Genomic DNA, 23,368 nt, shown 5'->3' on the forward strand with positions numbered 1-23,368 from the left:
GAGTCTATTCGAATCAGCGCCAAAGGCGACTTCCTCTACATACACCCGTGGTTGGTGATGTTAGATGTTGACAAGATGGCTCGTATTGGATCTGACCGTGTATTGATGGCTTGTGGTAGCGCAGAGCTGGAGATTGAGAGCTGCTGGGTCGACGTAACGCGGGCGCTAGACCAATCAGAGATCACTGCCACACCACGACAGGCCCCGCTGCCAGGGGTCTTCCCGTCAGTCCAAGCTAAGCTTGTTGCTGTAGAAGAAAAAAAAGTTTCGGTTCAAGTTAAGACTTGTACAGCTTCAACCTGCGAATGAGCGTAACAATTACATCTCGCTCACCGATTGTTGCTGTCGCATCGTGATTGAGAGGTAAAGAGACGTAAGGTTCTTGTTGCAAGTCCATTTTATTGCACGTGACGGCAAAGCATCAGTCTTTACTCTCTTCATCCTTCCTATCCAGGAAACCCATCCTCCAAGATACCATTCGGCGCAAACACTTGGGGACGAGAGAAACGCCTTTACAACCTTTCACCACAACTCGATCCTCATGGCGGCCTCATTACCCCCTGACCTGCGGGTCTTATGTCGAAAACTCACCTCAATCCCCCCGACCCAGCTCCCTCACGCGCTGCCATCTCTCATCAACCATGTTCTTCACTGCAAGGAGCCATTGTCTGCGCCCCAGGAGCGAAAGGTCAAGGACAGCTCTGCCGAGGGCGCTCAGCTGGTCCATAAGCTCAAGGCCAGCATCACCACTCACTTGAATGGGCGAAGTCGTGAGGCCAGGTTCACAGCAATTGGTCTCATCAAGGCCGTCGTGGAGGTTGGTGGATGGGAAGTTCTACAAGGATGCAAGCCATGGGTTGGCGGTCTACTGTCTATTGTCGAGGTGCGTTGAACTTGTTCTAACTCAGAGTGTTACTAACAGTATGCAGAAGAGCGATCCTACCGCCTCCAAAGAGTTGGCCGTGGTCACTCTCACCAGGATTTACATGCTCGTCCAGCCATACCAGACTCTTGTGAGAGAGATCGCCACTCCCACTATCCCAGCATTCATCACCGCTTGCCTCAAGCTCATCAAGGCCAACTCCGGCGAGAGTCTGCAAACCCCTTTGTCTGTGGTTGAGACCATCTGCGACGCCTTCTCTGCCTTGATACCGCTTTATCCCACCACGTTCCGCCCCTCCAGCTCCAAAATAAAAGCTGCTATCCGGTCATTCCTCGTTCCCACGCTTTTAGACGAAATTGTTGTTCCCCAGAGCTTGCAGAAGGCTTCACGAAGGCTCATCATCTCACTTCATCACGTCGCCGCCAAGTCAGGGGGCAGCGATGAATGGGCCAAGCTGGTCGATCTTCTCCTCAAGGACCTTCATTCTACAGCCAACCAAGTCCTAAGGGCCGTTGAAGAGTCATGGGAGGGCTCAAACGGCTACAGTCGATCGCAAGTCGAACTTGATGGGGAACCCCATGGTGGCGGCGCGTCCGCCGAGGAGCTCCCATCGTGGACGGGTATCAATGCTGGCGCTGATCGCTTGATCGGCCTGTTTCATTATCTCTCAGACTGTCTCCGGTATCCCACTAAGGCTCCCGTCACGATACCTACCAGTGCCCTGGTCGATGCTGCGTCTCGAGTACTTCTGATAGCTAGACTCTCGCCCAAATCTCAATCTTGGGACCAGGCTCTCCCGACCGTCGCCGCCATCGGTCGAGAGGAGAGAGAGGAGCTCTGGGCTGCCATGCCAGATATTCACATTGCTGCTCTTCACCTGCTGCAAATTCTATTCCAACGCTTGGAGCAGAGCACGGTGGCTCTGACCCCTGAGGTCCTTGACCATCTTGTCCGAGTATTCAAGTCGGGAATCAACCTCCCCAGCGTGCGAATGACTAGCTACGCTATTTTGAAAGAAATTCTCATCCTTTCTGGCCCGACACTATCAAAATCGTCCGTCGAAAGCCTGGATCCTCTGCTCGGTGCTTGCTGCAGGGATCTACAGCAAGACGCGGGACACCTCAAGGAAGCCGAGAAGCCAGCAGCCTCTACGACAGACCCCAAGAAGAACAGCATTGCCGCCAATGCCGACCTCTTCCTCCAGCCCCAAGCTTCCGCCGTCGTTGCAGCGACCCCTCTTGAGCCAGAGCACAAGGCCACTGCTTCTGCTCTCCTGGCCATTATTCCATCATGCCTGCCACAGCGCTACCTCAAGCCATCTGTGCGCGGTCTCGTCGACCAGACAGCTATCGTCACCAGTAACCGCGATGCCATGCTCGCGAGCGTCCTCAACCCGTACAAGGATCAGCGAGGCCGGGTGTACCCCAGCATCCTTCCTCACCTGACACAGCAGTTTCCTGACGATCAAGGGCTCGAGATTCTACGTACCAACCTTCGTGCTTGTGCTCAGAGTCTGGCTGAGGGTGAGCCACCGCTGGAGGAGCTCCCTGTAGCAGGTGAGGAAGAGGAAGACGAGGAGGTGCAAGATGAAGAGATGAAGGACGACAATGCCGAGGAAGAGTCAGCTACTAAGAAGACGGGCGATCTCTTCAAGCCAGCGACTCTGCCCACGCCGCAGCTCGAGAAGAACCTGCCCATCCAAAGCAACCCATTTGCGCCCAGCGAAAAGGTCAAATCCACCGCAGCCGACACAGATAGAAACGCCCGCGCCGGGTCTCCACCCAAACGGAAGCACGAAGGCTCGGATCCCGCGCCGCCAAAGAGACAGGTCCTGGAAAAGTCGTCATCTCCTGATCGGGTGCTCGCGGCGCCTGTCCCGACTGCTCCAGCCGCAGAGGAGGAGGACGACGACGATGACGATGATGACGAGAGCGTTCACTTGAACATGGAGTTGGATGATGACGATGAGGAAGATGACGACGAATAGATACGTCCAAAGTAGAAAAGTCATTGGTTAAAGCTGTATTTAGGGGGTATATATTCAGTGTATGGTCTGATTCCTGGACCTCTAGCTCGGTCCATATTCAATGCGAGACGGCGAGTCTGCCTGCATCCAAGGTCATCTCATCCATCCATTCATCCATGATATCGATGCCAATGAGCTTGGAAATCACAATTCCCCTACCTGCCTCATCCGCAGCCAAACAACTCACGCAAAACATTTGACTGTCCCCACAACTCCTCTGAAACGCCTTCCAGTGAATGATGCCGCCTATATCTAAGAATTCCAAGTGCTTCTTCCCCAAGTCACGCGCGCCACCCCAGCTCCCGTCGTGCTTAGTCCCTCAGCCAAGCGCGGCGCTTCTCCTCCTTTCTGGCGCGCCTCTTCTCCTTGAACTGCTTCAGCTCTGCCTTGGAGGGTTTCTTACCCGACCGCTCGGCCTTCAAGCTTCGGCCGTCATGTGCGTTAGCGGCAGCCTCGACGTCAAAGAAGGCGTTCATCTGACGCCGCGACTTGGCCTCGTCGCTATGCCGCTCAGGGCCCATGCCAGCCGCCTGGAACTGTCCAGTGAAGCGGTTAAAGGAAGCCGTCGAAGCATAAACGTCCGACGGGTCGGTCACAGCGCTGGTTGATGGTCCAGCATCATCATCGTCATTGTTTCCCTGCGCATACCAGGCATTGGGATCGTAGTCGCCGTGGATGGCGGGGTTGTAACCGCCCGCGGCAGGCTTCTCAGACACGGGCGGCTGAGGAACGCTCGACTGTGTACCCGGGGCCGCTGGCGTGGCGACGCGCGGGTTCTCCCACTGCGTTTTCCCAGTGAAGCGATTCGCAAAGAACCAGGCTTGCGTGTTTGGGTCCCATTGGCAATCCCATCCGTCGTCTTCGGGCTGAGGCGCAGGCTCGTTCGGCAGGGGAGGACCACCAGGCACAGGTTCATTTGGCAACGGGGGTCCATCCGGTGTCGGCTCATTTGGCAGAGGTGGCGCGTTGCCGTCCTTGTTGGGGGCATCCGAAGATTCGGGCTCTGGCGAAGCCTCACCAGGCTCGCGATCGGAACCGGGATCCGCCTCCTCCTCCTCCTTCTCCACGTTCTCGGACGCGTTGTCCGTCTCTGGCAGCTTCGCAACCGGCGACTGAGTGTCGGGCTTCTCTACGTCGGCAGGCGACGGCTTAGGTGACGACATGGCGTTTGGCAGTTGTTCTTGCGTCGGCGATGCGATGAATAGTTGGAGCGTCTATCATCCCAAAGGTGAGTTTGCGGAAACCGAGAATGTCATCGTGATACTTATGCACCTGTTGGAGGAAGAGAGGAAAGAAGAGTTTAGCAGAGCGAGTGTCTTGTGAGCAAGGAAATCGCGAGCTGCGCCTTTTTACATAGCAGAAGATGCATGCGCTGCGCGATTTGTAGGAAGAGCAAGAGAGAAAAAAGTGTTCATATGAATGCGAGAGGAATGCAATGCGCTGCGCCTCTGACGCCGCGCGAGCGATTCAGAACAGGGTTTGGGAAGATCCGAGGCCAAGTCTCATCACGTGATCAGCCTTATCCCTTTGTCCTGGGTCCTCATCCATATCTCCAGTGCTACCTACATATCTTTGACAACTGTGATAGCTTCTACAATCAACTGCAACTTCATATACCATCAACAAGTTCGCCCATCAACATGATAGTACCGAAATCCGGTCATAGCGTCATACGTGCCGGGTTCCGCTTCATGAGCTCCTTCTCAGCGGCCTCCATGAGGCGAAGCAGGTCTCGACCGTCTATAGCGGGCATTGACCCTGGTGACGCCCCATAAGGCGACATTAGAGCTTCCTCGACGCAGGATACTTGATCAGCCGTGATGCCCTTCTCTGAGGCTCGTCCTCTTTTGCTATTTCACTAACAAACAGCCATGTTGTCGATCCGCTCAATATACTTGCAGCTTGCCGTATTTTCGACCGTCGTACGCGGTGCCGCGGCAGGGGACGATGAGTGCGACTGTTACCTCACGAACGGTACCAACTCTGCCTACTACTCACAGCACAAGTTCTTTGATTTCCGGGATCTTGGAAAGTACGCCGGTGTACCAGATGTTATCAAGAACGCATCTGAGACGGGTGACATTACGAGCGACTACTTTGAGAGCAAGGATTGGGATGACAGTTGGAATATCCAGGACTGGAGCAATCGCAAGAGCGGCGGCGTGAGCCTCTCGGGCGATGCCTCTGTGCTTATGGTCAACTCACCCAACAATATCTACATCGAGAAGAATGAAGACGACGATGCGGCATCGGACACGTTCCTCACCATGCGAACGGTGCGCCTTAAAGACTTTCAGACCGCCGCAGAGTTTGAGTCTGTGTCAACGTATCACTACCTCTCGCTCCGTATGCTCGCCCGAGTCACGGGCAGCGCGGGCGCCTGCATGGCAATGTTCACATACCTCGAAGGCGACGAGCTCGCCGACGTGCAGGAAGCCGACATTGAGATCCTCACACACGACCCGAAGAACCGGATCCAGTACACCAACCAGCCGTCCTTCACCGACGACGGCGACGAGGTTCCGAAGGCGACTCGCAACGGCACCCTCCCCAAGGGCCTCGGCTGGGACGACTGGGTGGTACACCGGCTCGACTGGACGCCTTCGCGTTCCGTGTGGTACGTGGCGGGTCAGGAGGTCGCCAACATCGAGTTCCAGACGCCCAAGGACCCGGCGCAGGTTCTGTTCAACGCGTGGAGTGACGGGGGTTCTTGGAGCGGCAACATGAGCCTCAATGGCGCGGCGTACATGCAGATCCAGTGGATCGAGATGGTGTACAACGGCACTGACAGTGAGGGATCGGAGAAGAGAAGTCTTGATGGTCGTTCAGAGACAGGACATGTTGAAAGAAGGGGCATGTTGGCACCCCGTGAGGACGACGAGAATGGGTGCAAGGCCGTCTGCAGCATTGACGATGTGGATGAGGCTGGCAAGACCAACGTGCTATGGAAGAGTGCAGCGTCTTGTGTGACAGCACCTATTCCGAGAGGTTGGACAACCGGACTGGTGGTCATGGGGATCATGATCATGACATGATTTGTGTAAGTCCTAGATATGCATGATACCCGTTAAAGTTGGTGTTAGAGTAGGACATTAATTCAGAGCCACGGTTGCATCCATTGAGACCTATCTCCAACTAGTCATGCTATAGATAGCCATGCTTGACCAAGTCTCTCGCGAAATATGCCTCTCAGCCTCGCAACGTGCCCCATTTCCATGGCTCCCCCTGCATCTGCATCGAGTTCACACCAGGAGGATCAATCCTCTCCTAGTCCCCACTGATCCTATCCAGATTCAGCATCCCGCTGATGACCCGCCAAGGGGAGCCGAGCCGCCTTGGCTTGGATCTTGACAACCATCGACACGGCCAACACCTCAGGATCAACACTAACTCTTGTCTGTGTCTTTTGAGACCATAAGACTTGAAAATTTTAACTATTCGCCACCTGATCAAAAGAAGAAGAAAACCAAGCCTAGACCTAAATGGCGCAAGAAAAGCCATCAAGATGTCCGGCATTACGCCAAACATCACCAGTTGACTCGCAACATCAACTCAAGTCCCCACATGGGGCCTCCTCCCCAGGCCCACGATCCGCTCACCTGCTTCTCCTCTCTCTTCTTCACCTCAGCAGGCGCCGTAACTTATCCACCCAGGTACAGAAGCGCCCAGGAGCCCGTTTCCGGGGTAAGAGTCTTGACTGGCTGGCCTCTGTCCCACACGCCGTGGGCCCCGTGAGACATGGTCAAGGCAAGGAAGCGCTCATGGGGACGTTCTAGAAGACGTGATGCAGAGACAGGGACGCTATATTTGCACACCGCGAGCTATTACCCCATGGAAACCTCATGATGCCAACCAACAGGTGGATTGTATCCTTGCTAGATCTGAAAAAGCTATCCTGCCCTTGTTCGCCATATCCAACGCCCTCCCATGAATCAAACACCCTTGTGGAATAAGCTCGTCTTGTCTAACCTCTTCCAATACGCAATCCCAGCCTGTCTCGCGTCATAAAATTTTATCATGTTGGGTATCTCCCTTGCATTCCCTCCCAGTCCACTCCCACCGCCGATTCCCGTTGATGAGTAAAATGCGACATGTCCGGTTCGATAACGTCGAAGCAAATGTCGTCGGGATGTTGCCAAGAATAAAAAACAATCAACAACTTTTATATAAAGATACTGCTAGTGCTGTTCAACAATAGACAACGTCCATGAACAATCAAAAGTCTTCCGCCCATGATATTAATAGTCATCATGTGTCCGTCGACAAGACCTGCCGTCGTAATAGACAGTCAGTGCCGGTCACGGCCAGAGCTGCACTTCAATGCAAACTGCGTGCCAGGACCGAAGGTGGCCTGTTTGTCGAGGCATGTTGCGGTAGGATATATCTATCACACATCCCGCAGCATCAACTCCGTCGACCAGACGGCCGAGAAGAACCAACAAGTCGACCGCGGCGAGATTGCCTTTCAATCAAGGGTGGTCGTTAAGCGTTGGTGTCCCCTCGCTGCATGCCATGGCATACTAGGTAGCCTGAGTCGGGCATTTCAACCCCTCAGGAACCCCCATCAGCCGTGAGTCTCGATTTCTTGCACAAACGGGAGCTCACAGGAGGGCCGGTCCTCCTGCGGTGTCAGCTCCGTGGGCGCCTGTCGGTGATTGGAGCATTCGTCGATATAAGTGCCGGGGTCCTGTTCGACGGTATGCGCCTTCACCTCATATTGGTTTGGTCGAATTGGAATTGCTGCGCAGGAAACTGCATACTGGCAGTCAATCCAAAAGGGTCCCAGTCCAGACCGTTCTGGTCCAACAACTGGGTCATAGATGGGTATTGGGAGTGTGTAGTCTGTGGCGGCTGAACGGGCTCGTGGGACGGTGTCATCTGGTGCCCGGGTCCGTTCGAGGCTGGCGACATCATCATGGGTTGTTGGTTGTCGCCATTGTAGCCTGATGGATAGCCTCCGTGTCCGGCAGGTGTTTCAATCTCGGAATCATCAATCATGTCGGCTTGAGCGTCATATTCTTGCTCTATACCCACGCTGTCAGCTTACGTTACTTAGCCAAGGCATCATCAGCTTACCTAGCTGCTCAATGTGATTCTGGAAAGCGGGGGTGGGGTAGTACGAAGCGCCCGAAGACACTGGGCCTCCTCGAACACCCGACTGCATCATCGGTTGCCTAGAAGCCTGCGTGTTTTGGGGCATTTGCTGCGGTTGTTGCGGCGGCTGTTGCTGAGGCATCTGCTGTCGACCCATGCTGGTCATAGAACCTCGCATTGACACATTGTCCGAGGCCGCTGGCGAGAAGGCACCAGTGTTTGTCGGCGAGTTCGAGTGCGACGATGGTGTTGGTCGGTTCTTGGGCGAGGTAGCGGTCGAGTGTGGTTGGAGGGGAGGCGGCAACACGGGACCGGGCTCAGCCTTTGGTGCAATGTTCGAGTTCGATCGACGAGACTGGTGATGTCGGTTCATAATAGCACGCTGAATCGGTGGTGGTTGGACCAGGTTCTGCGGCATATGGGTTGGCCCAAGGTTGGGGCTACCAGTCTTTGCGCGAAGCTCAGCTTGAACATCGATGCCCTTCTCAAGAAGTATACGCTCAAGTAAAGAGTTCTTGTAGCGAAGCATCAAACATTCATCGGCGGCCGTGCGGTGGGCCGCCTGGAGGTTATGGAGGTTGGACTCATGGACGCGGATGGTCTCTTCGAGTTGCTTGATGTATTCGGTTCGGCGTTCTCGGAAAGCAGCCTGAGCCTGTCTGTTTCGTTGCTTTCGTTCTTCGGATGTAGCATAGATCTTTGGCGTTGTCTGTTAGTTGCTATCCGACAATGGCATTGTTATGTGTTGTTGGATGTCTTGGTCGAGTCAAGGTCGCAGACAAGGGCGGGGAAGGTGTTTGTGTTCAAGACACTCCTGGTGAGGCCAAGAAACGCCCGCAACCATCGTTGCATTGTCGACGTGTCGATCTCGTTGATGTACGAGACCAAACATCGAAGGCGATAGAGGGTGTAGGTAAGATGGTATGTAAGAGTTGGTTCACTTACAGGCTTGCGGCCGCCCTTCCTCTTGGGCTGCTGAGCCTCCTGGGTAGCATTGGCAGAGGTTATCCCCGGGTTGTGGTCCCTGTCAGGGCTAGAGCCTGCGGGCGAGTCGGTCTCTTCTCGACGATGACCGTTGAGGCCGTTGAGATGGTTGCTATTCTGGTTGTGCGTCGGATCCGCCTTATCGATGGACATCTTGTCTGCCATACCCAGGCAGGGGCTTCGAGACGATTTGCCGCACGGCGGCAAACGCCCCAGAGACGCAAAACGGGAATTCTGTTACGTGACGAGGTGGAACGTCGAAACGACGACGGGCGCAGAGAATCGAGTCCAGAGCAAGCGTGCGCCCGTTGGGTTTTTGCTTTGCGGTTGCGGGCGTAAGGGCGGCGGGCGCAAGATGATAGCAGATGCGGCCAAGGTTGGGGGTTGTACGGGGGCTCGGCGAATAGGGCGAGATCAGGTGCGATAGGCGCTGCTTGGCCTGAGATAATGGTTGCTCTGCGAGTGATTGCTGAGCGCGTCTAACAGGCGCCTATCAGTTCAGTGGGATGTCGCAGGGACGTCCGAAACGTAAGAAATTCTACGACGAGATAAAAACGGGCTGTAATTCGCGTCGGTTTTTGGGGGGGAAGTAAGATAACAGGAAGAGCGCGCGCAAGGGAGGCAGCGTCCCGTACTCTTTTATGTAATGGGAATTGCGAGGAGGGGGCGGCCAAGGGCACTCCTTCTTTTCTGCGTGCACTGCGAGGGCCTGAGCCCTTGGGCCAATCAGGAGCGCATACGGGTGGGTTGGCCAAGCATGGTCCAGGTGGGAATCAGTGGATCACGCACCAGCCAGCGGCACCACCCACTAAAAAAACCAGTCCACACAGCAGACACCACCCATCCATGGCCTCCTCTCCTCTTCACCTTGAATTCCTCCACTTGGGCTGGTCTGGTCTGTTCCAGGACTCGGACTCGGTGCCTGCCTAGCCCCATCTCGTCTCGCCTGCTGATGGGAGATTGAGTGAGGGATTCGAGAGACACGGGAGAAGGTGCACAGGCCAAGGTGATCTCGCTCGACTCGGAACGGTGAGCCTGGGATCCAATCAATGGATATTACACCTCGGCCGCCTCTCTCGTTCGTACCTCCTCCATCTGCCATCCCAAAGGACAGCCCATCCGCCGACGCCGCAGCCATCGCCCACATCCCACCCAGACTAACCGGACCTGGATAGCACCAAATGTAGGAGCTGTTTCTTGATGGGTGAAGCAAGACACAGCAGAGTGCAGCAGAAAATTTCAACTCTGACGGTCGGCGCCGCCGCGAAAGATAAGGATTTATTGAGAGGCCATCCCCCATGCCATCATCCCACGCTCTGTGCAAGCGACGACACCATCTTCCAGCAGCCTCTTCTCAGCTGGCTGAGAAAGACGTGAGGGGATTTTCGCTCGTGTGAGGAGATTGCTGCTGGCTCGCTGGAAGGCCAGACAACTCGTCTTGGTTGGCTGAATTTTGTCGGCTGCAACATCGGAGCCCCCGCTTCCCACTCTCACGCCGGAGATGCTCTTGTTGCTGGGCTGGCTGGCTGGGAGAGAGCAAAGAGAGTTGGCAGCCCAGTCCCAGGACGTTGGTGGTGGTGGTGGTGTGGCATGTGCCAAAATGTGCCTCCTGCTTCGCGGCGTCAAATCTCGCACCCCATCCTCCAATCGTTGCTCGGCATGCCAGACTGATGGCTGTCAGAATTTTCAAGACCTGCAGCCGTCTTCGGACAGAGATGCCCTTCCCAGTCGTCTTGAGGAGCAAAAAAAAAATTGCCGCTTCGTTCCATCATTCGGACGTTAGCCCGTGATTTCGCTCGACCCAATTGATCGTCCTTTCATGCTTATTTACACCGTTTCTTTTGTTTCTCAACCTTGCTCTTCTAGAAAACTGAGGGAACGATCCATCGTTTGCTATCCACTTACGGGCAGGGATTGCTTCGCCCCGCTGGCCTGCACCCGAAGGTCTCGTCACCCTTCCTCTTTCAGGCCCCCTGTGGTGTCGAAAGATAGGCGTTGCTTGTATCGAGCCTCGTCGATGCTGTGGTACGTCATGCTCGATTACCGCGAGGCTTCAGAGCCGATACAATTGCCGCCTATTATCTCGTCGCCTTTCAGCTCTTCGCCCAGCTACAACGCCATCTTGGACGCCACTCACTAGCCGTCGTCCCTCTATCGCATCGGTTTCCGCGAAGACCGAGAGTCGAAGATCCTGGAGGAGGAAACAGCGCAATGTCCAAGTCTGACTTACGACAACGAACGAGCACATGGTGGAGCGGTCAGCACCACACCTGACCCGTATTTCGATTAGCGCTGGACCCGGGCCTTGAGGCACTTTGATCCTTGCCGTGAAGAACTCTCCTCTCGGATTGGAGCTTGTTGCGTCCGAAACCTCCGCACCGCGGGCATTGTTTCATTAACAGCAGTCCACGAAGCTGTTGTTGCTCTAGCCGATTATGCGGCAGCACACATTTCAAACTTTGCTCCTCAATTGTGTGGCCCAAGAGCCGTGTTGATTAACTTGTACCCAGAGATGGAGCAAACCTCTCTACCGGCATGACGAATCCACAGAGAGGTCAGTGTGCCCAACAAGCCGTGCCACGGTGCGACTGTGGCTGTCTGTCAAGGGCCAATCCGCCTTGCTGGGCCGTCGCCTTCTGATCTCCGACGTCCCGAAGCATGTCACGAGATTCAGAGACACTTGCATCACATACAGCTTATGCCGACACGCAAGCTATTTCTCGAATTCGGCTTTCGTTGACAGAATTCGCAAAGTCCCTCACAAACTCGATACCAAACAAGACTACTCCTCACGGAAGCATACGCAGGCTCACCTTGCATTGCCCCCGGCCCCATGATCGTGATCCCCACTTGGTCGCCGCATGTCTCGCATGCCGGCCAGTTCGGCTTCAAAACTCTCAACTTGCGACCACATGCTATACATGTACTGTACAGCCTCGACTTCGCCTTGGTACCTTTTGAGTTCAAGGCATTGCTCAAGGTTTCATCTCGATGCATGAGGTTCTTTTGAGAACCATCAAAACCAGGCTCCCACTTCACGAGTGCATTTTGATAGGCGAGTGCCTGAAACTGACATGACGCTTGGACACGTTCGTGCGACCCGGTCATGCCAACTTCCATCCTCATCGATTTCTCACATTTGGGGTCGAGCATACCACAAGTTGAGGCTGGCCAGGTCGGTCTAGACACACGGCTTTCTTGCAACGGCCAAGCCACATTGTGAGATAAGCGAGACAGCTCCCTTTCCACCAGCTTCCTCCTGTCTTGTCTTGCTTCAGTCCACACATCAACTCCCAGGCATTGCATCTAGGCGCGTGGCCGTGACGGCATTTCTCAATGACATGACCTTGCAAGCCGGCATCCCTGGCTCGCGAGCCCAACATGGATTTCACCAACCGGACGTTGTGCCGACCAAGGACTTGGAAGCTTTGACATGCGAGTGAAACTGACAGAGCCTATAGGTACATTCTCAGAACAGGTCATCCTGGGTAGACGTGCACATTGGTTATTGGCGACACGAGTTCGCATCACGACCGTGCTCGCTGTGGAAACCTACTTGACGACGACTGGATAGAAAGCAACGGTAGCATGAACGGTGATCCAACAGGCAAAGCATCCGTCACCGGCCAAGCCGACAACTACACGTCTTCTTTCCGGGATGTAGACCCTTGTCAAAGACCAGAAGACTGTTCACCTGCTTCGACAATTGAGGCAGCTGAGACACTGCCAATCAATAGTCCATGTCCAAGATGCCACGATGCATCACATCGTTCTAGTCGACGCGAGTCGTTGCAATGGGGCCGTGTGGAGCCTCACACGATGTGAGAGTTGGATTCCATACATCGTTCCAGAAGCCATCTTGAAAACTCTGCCCGTCGTTCATTTCCCGCCAATAGTTGGTGGCTAGCTGATCACGCCCACAGACCCCCGAGGGATAGACCCGTCGATGATCACCTCTTGGGGTAAGTCATACGTAAAGCTCGCTCTGGATGTGGACTCAACGTGTCGAGTTATGGTTGCTTCCCCAGATCACCCGCCTTGTGGGATAATGAGGATATCCAGATCAGTCTTCATTTAGCTTTGGGGAGCCCACATGGTCCAGAAGCGATGGCATTTTGACGATGGCGTGTTGCAGGCTCAACAGTTCGCAAGTACGATATCGGCCTCCTCGAGTTGTCAACTGCGCCCTATCACTCACTGCCGAAGGACCGCATCGATGATCGAGGTCAGACGCAAATCAAACCCCTGCAGACAATACTACGCAGTGGGCGGTTGATCCTGGGCCAGAATAAGTCGAAGGCAGTTCGTCTAAACCCACCCGTCCTGCATCCGAGATGCCTTGTCACGAATCTAGCTTCCTTGGGTGCTAGCTTCCGCCCTTGCACGACAACTTGAACCAACCCAACAAGGCGTTATGGTACTCCCGTTCTGGTGCAGAGGCTTTCACCGTGCCTCACCGTCCGGTGAGTGATACAAACTTGTGCATCAAGTTGCTAAACAACCGTGTTGCCCAAGCTGTACCCTTTAAAAGCAGGCATCATGAATATCTCATCAGACTACGAGGACATGGCGCTATGGATCACGGTCATAAGTTCCAGCTGCCTGGCCAAGATGCCCCAACGAGCCTCTTGCCTCATAGTTTCCTCACCGAACGAGGGACCACTGCTAACAGGAGGCTCATTGGACATGACATGAAAACACTGGCGCCTCAGCTGACCTTGAATTGGGCTTTTGCAGTCTTAAGACCGGGATGATCGGCGAGCCCCGGTCACGGCATGGTGCTAAAGACGGTGGGCTGAGACAAAAGTGGGTATAGCTGATTTCTGGAAAATTTCTAGCGTGGCTTAGGCCACTTTGTACGGCACAAGGACCAGATCCAACGAACCTCACCCCATGAGCTGCTCTCTTTGCCCTGCCCCTGGCCTGGTGGTTATGGTGCCTGGCCTCGCTCAGAGAAAGTGACGTGAGCACTTCTGGCCACGTTCTCGGCCAAATCGCCGTGAATTTCGTTTCGAGCAGGCCCTCTTGTCGAATCGCGGCCGGGAGCGCAACCGCGATGCTCTCAACCCCTGAGGGGGAGAACCATGAGCTTCAGTTGAGGCCCCTGCGTTTCAAGCGGTGCAGCAGGTCCCGTCGGGTCTTGTTCTCGATCATCTCATCGCGCTTCATCGCGCTTTGCTTCGGAGCGGTCTCGTCGATTGCCGCTCCCGTCCATCGAGGTTGACAGGATGCGACCCCCAGCTTGAGGCTCTCGCGATTTTCTCTGACGATGACGAGACGCCGGACTATACTAGTCCGATGCCCGGTTCGGGCAGCATTCAGCCGGAGTCTCGCATCGCTCTTCCGCCAGTCTCCGGTTTTATGCGCAGCATTCCGCTCCATGGGGCGATGATATAAGTGATCCGAGCTGATATTAAAGAGGCAGGTCTGAAGTCAATTCTCCTCTGGACATTGTGATCTGCCTGGCCTGAAATTGCCATTGCCTAGTGGGTGCTTGGATCGCGCTGGCACTGGGAAAACATGTGAATTTGTGATGGGTATGTATGTTTTGCATCATGCCATCTCGGTCTCGGAGATTTTCAAGCAGCCACATGTTCACACGAAAGCGAACCCATGTTGTCGGTACTGGTATTTGAGTCTCTTTTCGCGGAGACACGCAATGTTGCGCGGCAGTTGTCGGAGAACACGGTCCCATGGGTAGGTTATTGTAAGCCTCTAGAAGAGCTGTGGTAGGGAGCATGAGTCAATCATGCTCACATGTGCTAGGTATGAATAGCACACCAGCCTACGTCCACAAAAGAGGCACTTGGTATATATGGCCAACAGATAACGGCATTATGACAGCGGCATGTCTGTTAACATCCTAACACTCTGGCAAAGTACGAACCGAGGGCGTATGACAACACATGGGATAACCAACTCTATATATTGTAGCCCAAGTCCAGTAGTTGCAGTGCCCGCGTTTTGAGAGCTACCTGGGGCCTCTGATGGTGATGAACATCCAATGTCAGCGAAGGCCCAAACCAACGAACTAGACCTGTCTCTTAAGTAGGTTGATTGAGTCAATTACACCCTGGCAGTTTGGATAGAGCTGGAAAGTTCTCTTACCCTACCTATACCATCTCCAATAGTGGATAGACCAAGGCAACTCAGTGGTAGAAACACGACACTCGAGATAATAAGAGTCATGGTCCACGTGACTTTCCAGCGCCAACTGGCAGTCGAGTAATTCCATGTTCCATTCGGTCTAGTGCTTCCAGTGTTGTGGGTGTATATGACTATCTGCTGAGACACGGGTATTTGTGTGTTGCTGTGGTGTCCTCGACAAAGCTGTTTCTTGTTAATGGCTGAAACCGCCCTGGCAACGTCTCCTTGCACATAGAGTTCCGAGGAATGCAAAGTCTATGTGCTCAACACAATGACGTCTTTGCATATTTCGCAAACCGGTTCTTCACATAGGAAACGGGTGAAATTCGCGTGACTAGGACGAGCTCAAGTATCGTGTTTTTTTTATTGAACTCGTGATGGATCATGATCAAAAGTCTCGTTCTTCATCGTGCCACAGGGTAGGTCAGCTGACGACAATACAGTGCAGACGCTGAGTTATGATGAAAACACTGTGTTAGCGCACTGTATATCTCCCCATCCAAGTTTGTTATTTCACCAGGGGGAGCTTGGACCACCTCGGCCAATGTAAACAAATCCCCACCAACAACACTCGTGCCAGCAAAGATTTGACATCATATCAACGACCCAAGACACACGAGGATCGCGTCCCTCTAATTGCTGAAATTGCTTGCCAACAAGTCGCATAAATTTCGAGTTGTGACCACATACTAACAATGTCCCCTCCGCGCCGTCGCTCAGCTCGGCTGGCCGGCGCCACTGCTTCCAAGGTGAGCTCTCGCGATGGCATCATCAATCATCTGGATCGATAACCTGACCCGATATCACAGACCAAAGCCGCGGCGCCTACCCTGTCGTCCGTCGCCGAACAGGCTGAATCCCCTCAGCGTTCCCCGCCGAAGAAGAAGAATGCCGCGCTATCATCGCCCGCTCCCGTGCCGTCGACGCCTACCTCATCGGCGGTGAAGCCTCCTCACGATGAAATGCACCCCAGCAAAGCTCACCAGACCATGGGTGAGCCCTCGTCGGCCCTGAGACTGGGATTCGAGGATATCAAGGACAACGGCCCCAATGCCCAACCTGACACGCCGTCGAAGGCCGCGGGATCAACATCCCCTTTCAAGTTCCGATACGTACGCGAGGGTCTCGAGTCCGAACTGAGTGACGATGCCCAGCAACTGCTGGCGGGGCTCAAGGAGCAAACTGCAAAGTTCAAGGCCGACTTGGTTGCCCAACGAGAGGCGGAGGCCACCGAGACTGATGCTCTCGGACGCAAGATTGCCAGGCCCAGGGGAAAATCTGGACGCTTCAGCGCGGCCCATATGGCAGAGTTCAAGAAGATGGACTCGATCGAGAACCACCCCTCTGCCTGGAGAGCCCAGAACGGACGTTTCCAGCCTGTCGTGTCTCTCAAGCGAACACACTCCAAGACCAACCTGAACACGACCCCGACTAACTCTCCGGGCAAGTCTGGTCTGAAGCGTTCGCCCTCAAAGGCAGAGCTTGATGTCCCCACACCAGCCACGCCTCGCATGACCCAGGCCATCAAGCGCAAGTCCTCTCGAGCTGATCTTGACGAGTTCCAACGGTCCCCATCACCCAAGAAGTCTGCTATCCCCAGGCAGACCCAGTTGTACCCCAATGTCCAACAACGCGTCCCTTCGAAGAGATTCAAGCAGCGCATGGAGGACGACGCGTCGACAGACCGACCAGTCTCGCGTGATGATTCGTCTATTCCTCGACCCAAGTCGAGTGGAAACGGCGCGTCCAAGTTGCCAGCTCCAGCTCCAGCTCCAGCTCCAGCTCCAAACGCAGGCCTGGCACGGCTGATGAGCCCAACCAAGGCTTCTCTCGCCCACACGGGCAAGCCAACCATCTCCCTAGTGAAGTCGCCCTCAAAGTCTGATCTCAAGAGTGGCCTCCCCAAGTCTATCAGTGCCCAAACACTTACTTCTCCTGCAAAGACAACTACTCCCGGAGCCCGCGTCTTCAGCTCAGGTCGACTTGAGAGAGTCAAGTCCTTTATGAGAGGAAACAGGACTCCCTCTGGAAATGCCCAGACTGCGATCCCACAGCCCATGATATCTCAGACCCCTGCACCTCCCAAGGCTGACAAGGACAAGGCTTTGCCACCGGTTCCGCTGACTACTCCTCGACGGAAGGTGACGAAGCATGTCGCTTTCACCCCAGAGGTCTCACGCATTTCGACCGAGCAGAGCTCTCCTTCTCCCCAGAAGTCTTCGTTCAAGACTCGGCTGACACGAAACCTGGGAGTGACGTTCCAGGGTCTTGACGAGGCGATTACTAAGACCGACTCAGGCGATGTTAGATATCCTGATCTTTCTGGATTCCGACCTCTGCCTGAGCCTCCCAAGCCTCAGCTCCAGGCTCCATCCGTCCCTGGCAAGTTCACCTTCCGCAGTGATCATACCATCGAGTTTGGAGAGACACCTGCTGCTGGCTTTGGAGCTTCGCCTGGCCAATCGAGCGTTCGCCATGTCCGACAGTCCCTCAAGCCTAACACGGAGATGCCTGGTAGCTTCCCTGGGTCCACCGCCCCCGTCTCCCTGGCGAACAAGGAGAACAATGAGCCTGGCCCTACCAAGCTTCTCGTTGGAGCTCCTCACGGCATGTCCAACAAGAAGCGCCACCGGGCCAGTTGGGACGAGGAAGAGGCCGAGGAGAAGGAAGCAGAACGCGCAGCCAAGAAGCGTAAGAACGAGCACGTCCCCGAGGGTGAGGCTCTTCTCGCTCCTCGCCTCCTCGGCAGCACCCCTAGTGCAAAGAAGACCAGAGCTGGCAGTGCGGTTCCCCGAACTCCTAATACGGCAACCCCAAGCAAGAAGCGTGCCGTTCTGAGTCTGAGCCGACTCAACATGCTCGCTCGCCCCAAGAACAGGGTCTAGGCCTTTTATCTTGACGAGCGAAGCAAAACGAGGAATGGTAACTGATTGAAGTTTCCCATCCTTGAATGATTGTATAATACGACCTGCGCGTTGATATTTCTGGACCTTGGCTGCCTGTAGCTTTTGTTGACTGAATATGTTGATATTAGCGACTTTCTTTTGGTCAACAAACCTGGCTGCCTACTAGCCCAAGTCCTGAAAGAGAACGACGCGGGATATGACGAGCGACGGTCTTGTTCAGCTGGAGTTTTTTGAGATTGTGCTTTTCCAGGCTGAGAGGTCTGCATACTTGTTTGTTTGCATGGAACCTGCGGATTGAGTCGGTTGATTAAACCCAATTGGGTTCTGTTTTTGTTTTTGTTTCCCCGGTACACGGCAAAGGGTCAAGGGTCAGGTTCAGGTTCAGGGCGTTTCACGGCAAAAGGGTTCAGGCTGTGAGAAAACCGGATGAATCGAGTTCATCATGTAGTTGATTGTGTAGGATTCAATTGTCACCAGATCAAGCATCAAGTGTACATCTTCCTGCTTATGCTCATGCTCACCGTTGTCCATGTGCGTTGCTGTGCTTTCCTTCTGCGTTGTCACTTGCTCCTGCCATTACAGCGCCAGGGGAAATACGGCAAACACCTTATTACCTAGAGTCTCCTCAATTCTGCCCAACACATTGTATCCAAATGGCATCACTATTCCACGAGGAATCTTGTGATGGCCTCCTTATCCCCAGCTTTAACCGACTTCTACACACTCATTACATTAGCTGACTCTAACATGTTGATCATCACTGCGCCACGCCCCTCCTAAGACTCTTCAACCATGCCATCGGGCAACCAGGCCAACATCTTCACGTGTACATTCTGCTTCCACCTCTCTAACGGGCCCCCCCACGTCATTGGTCGCTCAGCTCGTCTCGCTTGTTCCCCATGCCACGCGGCGCTTCTCGACCTCGCCATCTGCTGGGTCTGCGGAGAACTCATATTCCGAGGCGACGAATGCGTTAGCTTTGGGTGGTGTTTCTGGCATCGGGCATGTTACGGATGCCTGCTATATGGGAGCAGGGCTATCTGTCGAGGGGTGCCAGTCCAGGCTCTCTTTTAGGGCGAGGAGACGGCAGAGGAAGGTGTCAAAGGCAGTGGATGTGGAGGCAGGGAGGTTACAGAGGCTCCTCTATGCGCGGCCTGTGTGGTTGAGGCCGAGGTGGATGATGTGAGGGAGGAGAGTGTGGTGGTGAAAAGGGGACTCAGAAGGGTTGAGAGGGTGGATGGAGGATTGACGAGGAGGAGATGGGCGGCCAAGGGCGACGAGAAGAACAGTGCTAAAGTGAGTCTTCTTTCATTGGCGCTTCAAGTGTTGGCTGGCTGACAATAATATCTAGCAAGCTCCCTCTATTGGGGAAACGTCACAACAGGCCGGCAGAGATGGAGCAGGCAGCGAAGGAAACAAGGCCAACAACATGTCAGTCAACTTGGCAGATCCCTCCGAGTCGGTCATCTGGGTCGACATCTTCGATCCTATCAACGGTCCATCCTTCAAGCCGAGTCCCCTGAAGCCGATCCCATTGTTCATGCAACAAGCGCCAAATCACGCTGTCAAACTTCAAAGCCAGCAACCGTCTGCCCTCGACATTTACCTTCAGACTCCGCCTCACCTGCGGAAACCCGCCTCCGCGCCGACTTCAGTTTACCCACCTGTATCACCAGCGAAGAGCCTAGAGCTGGCCTCAAAAGATGCATCTCAGCTCGTAGCCTCACTCCCCGTGGCACCAGCTTCTCGATCACCAACCCCGTCTCGAAAACAAGCATTCACCTTGGTCAAAGAGGAACCCCTGAAACGACCTTCGTCGAGACTGGCCTCGCCACGTCGTCGCTCGGACATCAACTCGTCGGGATACTGCACACCTCCCGAATACCCCGACCAGGTGATGCGGACGCCTTACCCGCTGCCTTTGTCGACTATCCGCGCCGCCAGCCCCTTGCCTTCGCACCTCACGTCGCACATGCAGCGGATAACGCACGCAGCACCACAGTCATCCGAGTACCTAGAGCGTTACCAGCCATTGACGGCGCCAGTGCGAACGACAGAGGGGAGGAGACTGAGGAGGATCCCTGCGAGCCTGAGCGAGGAGGGGTCTGTAAGAGGGAGATCGGAACAGAGGAGTAGTGATGTTGGTGACTGGGGGAGAGTTGGGGCTGAGTTGAAGAGGTTCTTTACAGGCCGGTGAGACGGGATGGTATCATTGGTTATTACAGTTACGACCTATGCAGTACATAAGGTAGTCAGTCATGCATTCACCTACGAGCAAACCGACTTGTATCATTAGAAACTGTATCATGTGGAACTGGTTCAACATGGATGATAGGAAGCTCCAATTTGTTTGCAAGCCACTTCCGGTGTAGGCTTGTCAGATTATTTGAGCCCAAGCAAGGTCCGGCATATTGACCTACCCGAGCAAACAAACCTCATGATACATCGGCGTCTTGAAGTAGCTCGGCGCCAGGGGAAGCGGCCGAGGCACAGAGCGAAATGATGCTCGATCGCTGACCGGTAAAGTTACCGAGGTGGGTAAACATCGGCTTGACGCAATTGACTGACTAAGCTCGGACCTCTTTGTCTAGAGCTCCGCATGGCTAGGCGAGCCGAGGAGAAGCGTGATAGTGGTGCAATTGGGCTTGTTGGTCTGATGCTTTCGGAAATGAGTCTCTCCGGTAGTACGAGCAAGCTGAGTTGTTTCCAGAGCTACAGTAGCAATCACGCGCTGGCAATGCGTACAATGCTGGAGCCTGGAGGTGACGTTGGAGGGGATGGATGATATGATGGAGGTTCCCATGGCGAAGCCCTACCTCACAGTACATGCGTAGCTCGGGGCTGAGAGCGCTAGAGCTCTGGCGGGGTAAACGGAGGGTTACGCTCTGGAATGATCCCCTGGCGAAACTCTCCTAGCAGGACGGTTCTGGGTTTGACTTTTCGGGATGTAAGGACGGTAAAGAGAAGCAGGAATGAGGTGAACGATCTACAATTGCTTTACAGGGTTATTCTGAGTGCTTCTTGAGCTCTACGAGAGCTTCATACGAAATAGCAGATCTCCAATTGCGGGGGATTTGGGCTGGAGTGGCGGGAGCACAGGGCAGCTTGTTCCGCATGCGTAGGTCCCGTCGTCCATGCCCTAACAAAAGTTTCCAAAACCTCCACAAAAATATTGCAACAATTTGTTAAGCGAGGCAGGCCTCTCTAGCGTGCGTCAGAGTTTCACTCCAGCGTCCCACTCTGGGGAGCCCAAGGAAGCAAAGCAGCCAGTGATTTGCTTGGAATAGAGGAGGAGTAGGAAGATGAGAAACAAGAAGGGAGGGCAATAATAGTAAAAGTAGTGGGTGGAATAAAAAAATTGTTTGAAAAAAAGAGGGCCGGGATTTTCTTTGAACCGCGCGCGGGCTTCACCACCAGTTTAGTTCCACCACCAAAAAATCAACACCAGACAAATCTTTCCCGCCCCTCCCTCTCCGGCAACAGCTCCTCCCTCTTACAAGGTCATGCGACCGTAAATCAACTTCCTCGTCGCCCTCAAGATTCTGATTTACGCCCCGGACGGAAGGCGATAAGCCCAGGCGACGACAAAGATGTCGGTTGTCACAAAGGTGTGTATTCATTTCCATTATCTTTCGAACCTGCTCTTGCTATTGTTCTCCTGGTGTGCTGCTCTGCGCTTTCATTGTGCTGCTGCACCTGCCCTGCTTTTTTCTGCGCCCTGAGTGTGTGAGTGAGAGAGGGGAATGGGCGCCCACGGCTTCTCTGCCTGACGGTGGCTTTGGAATGCCCTCAGCAGGCTCGCATTTGCTTCAAGCTGTATGGCTTCTCATCAACGCTGCTACACGAGCATCTGATCGTCCTCTTCTCGACATCTTCTGCCTCATCTTCCCGCCGTCGAGCGCCCTCCGCCGTGTGCCCTCGCCGTCGACCCAAAATACAGCCCCTCATTCCCGTCCTTCGTCATCGCCCGTCAGGTTGTTTGCCCTAACCTAACGCGACGCCGACTGCCCCTCCCACCGTTTCCAAGACAATCACATCGCCCGCGGCCTCATCAATTGTTGGTTAAATCTTCAAGCATGCTAACCTGATTCTCAGAACCCTTTTGCCTACCTCGGTACGATTTGGAAACCTCCCCTCCTCCCGCGTCAAATCCCAACGTCGCTCGGTCGACTCGTTCCGACGCTGCCCAACGCCCATCTCCCAATTACTCGTGCTGACCTAGCGGCTCCTATCCAGGCAACGACAGTGATGGCGAGGAGAAGCCCGTCGTCCCTGTCAAGACTGTCGACAAGACCAACCCTCGCACTACTAAGCGCAATGTCGAACCCCAGGCTCCCGTGAGAGCTGGTGGTGCTGGAGGCAACCGCCGAGGTCCTGGCGGCAACGAGGGTGGTCAGTTGCACCTGGTCCTTTCGCCCGGATTATCATTGTACTGACGTCCGAACAACAGCCTTCCGGGATCGTGGTGCTGGCAGCGATAGAAACCACGGCCGATCCACTGAGGAGACCCCCCGATCTGGCCCCCGAGGCGGTGCCGGTGCCCGTGTCCGTGGTGGTGAGTAATGCAGAGGCTCATCTGCCAATTCACATGAAAACAAGCTCACATACTTTCTGCAGGCCGTGGTGCTAGACACCCCCGCGACCGCGATGACCGACACCCCACCCGCTCTGGTGCCCATGGGTATGCTCCCTTTAAAGCTTGGCTTATTGGCCTGAGATGAGATGCTAACAGTGTATAGTGGCTCCGACAAGCAGGCTGCCCAGTCTTGGGGTGCCACCGAGGGTACTGCTGAGCTTAAGGACGAGCAGGCCGGTGATGCCATTGCCCAGACCGAGCAGAAGGATGCTCTCGCCGAGGATGCCGCCGCTGAGGACGCCGCCGCTGAGGAGGCCGAGAAGCAGGTCTCTTACACCGACTACCTTGCCCAGCAGGCCGAGAAGAAGGCCGCCCTCGACGCTGGCCTCAATGTCCGCTCTGCCAACGAGGGCAGCAAGCTCGACAAGAAGTGGGCCAACGCTAAGCCCCTCGAGAACGAGGAGGAGGAGTACTTTGCTGGCACCGGCGGCAAGGCCCAGCGCCAGCGCGAGCGCAAGGTCAAGCAGACCATCGACTTCGACCCCCGCTTCGTCGAGCCTGAGCGCACCCGAGGTGGCCGCGGCGGCCGTGGCGGTCGTGGAGGCCGTGGTGGTGAGCGTGGTGGCTCTGACCGTGGCCGTGGAGGCAACTTCCGCGGTGGTCGCGGTGGCCGTGAGGGTAACGCTCCCATCAACACCAGCGACCAGTCGGCTTTCCCCAGCCTCGGCGGCAACTAGATTGCCCGCACTCGC

The 23,368-nt window shown here is 54.9% G+C and overlaps 6 protein-coding genes across 6 annotated transcripts; 4 read left to right on the forward strand and 2 right to left on the reverse strand.

Annotated features, from left to right (window-relative positions):
- Positions 1–758: 758 nt before the first annotated feature.
- LRP88_09653 (rRNA processing/ribosome biogenesis-domain-containing protein) lies at positions 759–2,870 on the forward strand (the record flags this gene model as incomplete). The annotated part of the gene is made up of 2 exons (XM_083246134.1): positions 759–883; positions 935–2,870. 2 exons carry the CDS (start codon positions 759–761, stop codon positions 2,868–2,870), a joined length of 2,061 nt encoding a protein of 686 aa, XP_083097247.1.
- Positions 2,871–3,220: 350 nt separating this feature from the next.
- LRP88_09654 (uncharacterized protein) lies at positions 3,221–4,072 on the reverse strand (the record flags this gene model as incomplete). The annotated part of the gene is made up of 1 exon (XM_083246135.1): positions 3,221–4,072. One exon carries the CDS (start codon positions 4,070–4,072, stop codon positions 3,221–3,223), a length of 852 nt encoding a protein of 283 aa, XP_083097248.1.
- Positions 4,073–4,780: 708 nt separating this feature from the next.
- Positions 4,781–5,944, forward strand: LRP88_09655 (concanavalin A-like lectin/glucanase domain-containing protein; the record flags this gene model as incomplete). The annotated part of the gene is made up of 1 exon (XM_083246136.1): positions 4,781–5,944. The coding sequence occupies one exon, from the start codon at positions 4,781–4,783 to the stop codon at positions 5,942–5,944; it is 1,164 nt and encodes a 387-aa protein (XP_083097249.1).
- Positions 5,945–7,616: 1,672 nt separating this feature from the next.
- Positions 7,617–9,140, reverse strand: LRP88_09656 (MeaB bZIP transcription factor; the record flags this gene model as incomplete). Its single annotated transcript, XM_083246137.1, has 3 exons — positions 7,617–7,933; positions 7,986–8,700; positions 8,949–9,140. 3 exons carry the CDS (start codon positions 9,138–9,140, stop codon positions 7,617–7,619), a joined length of 1,224 nt encoding a protein of 407 aa, XP_083097250.1.
- A 6,689-nt stretch (positions 9,141–15,829) lies between these two features.
- On the forward strand, positions 15,830–18,019 carry LRP88_09657 (uncharacterized protein; the record flags this gene model as incomplete). The annotated part of the gene is made up of 2 exons (XM_083246138.1): positions 15,830–15,883; positions 15,944–18,019. The coding sequence occupies 2 exons, from the start codon at positions 15,830–15,832 to the stop codon at positions 18,017–18,019; spliced, it is 2,130 nt and encodes a 709-aa protein (XP_083097251.1).
- Positions 18,020–21,823: 3,804 nt separating this feature from the next.
- Positions 21,824–23,353, forward strand: LRP88_09658 (uncharacterized protein; the record flags this gene model as incomplete). Its single annotated transcript, XM_083246139.1, has 6 exons — positions 21,824–22,014; positions 22,136–22,213; positions 22,263–22,432; positions 22,491–22,595; positions 22,658–22,721; positions 22,780–23,353. The coding sequence occupies 6 exons, from the start codon at positions 21,824–21,826 to the stop codon at positions 23,351–23,353; spliced, it is 1,182 nt and encodes a 393-aa protein (XP_083097252.1).
- Between the last annotated feature and the right edge of the window lie 15 nt (positions 23,354–23,368).

The sequence above is a fragment of the Fusarium phalaenopsidis genome (genome assembly GCF_050370095.1).
Source record: "Fusarium phalaenopsidis strain FUZ10S chromosome Unknown contig_32304, whole genome shotgun sequence".
Lineage (NCBI taxonomy): Eukaryota > Fungi > Ascomycota > Sordariomycetes > Hypocreales > Nectriaceae > Fusarium > Fusarium phalaenopsidis.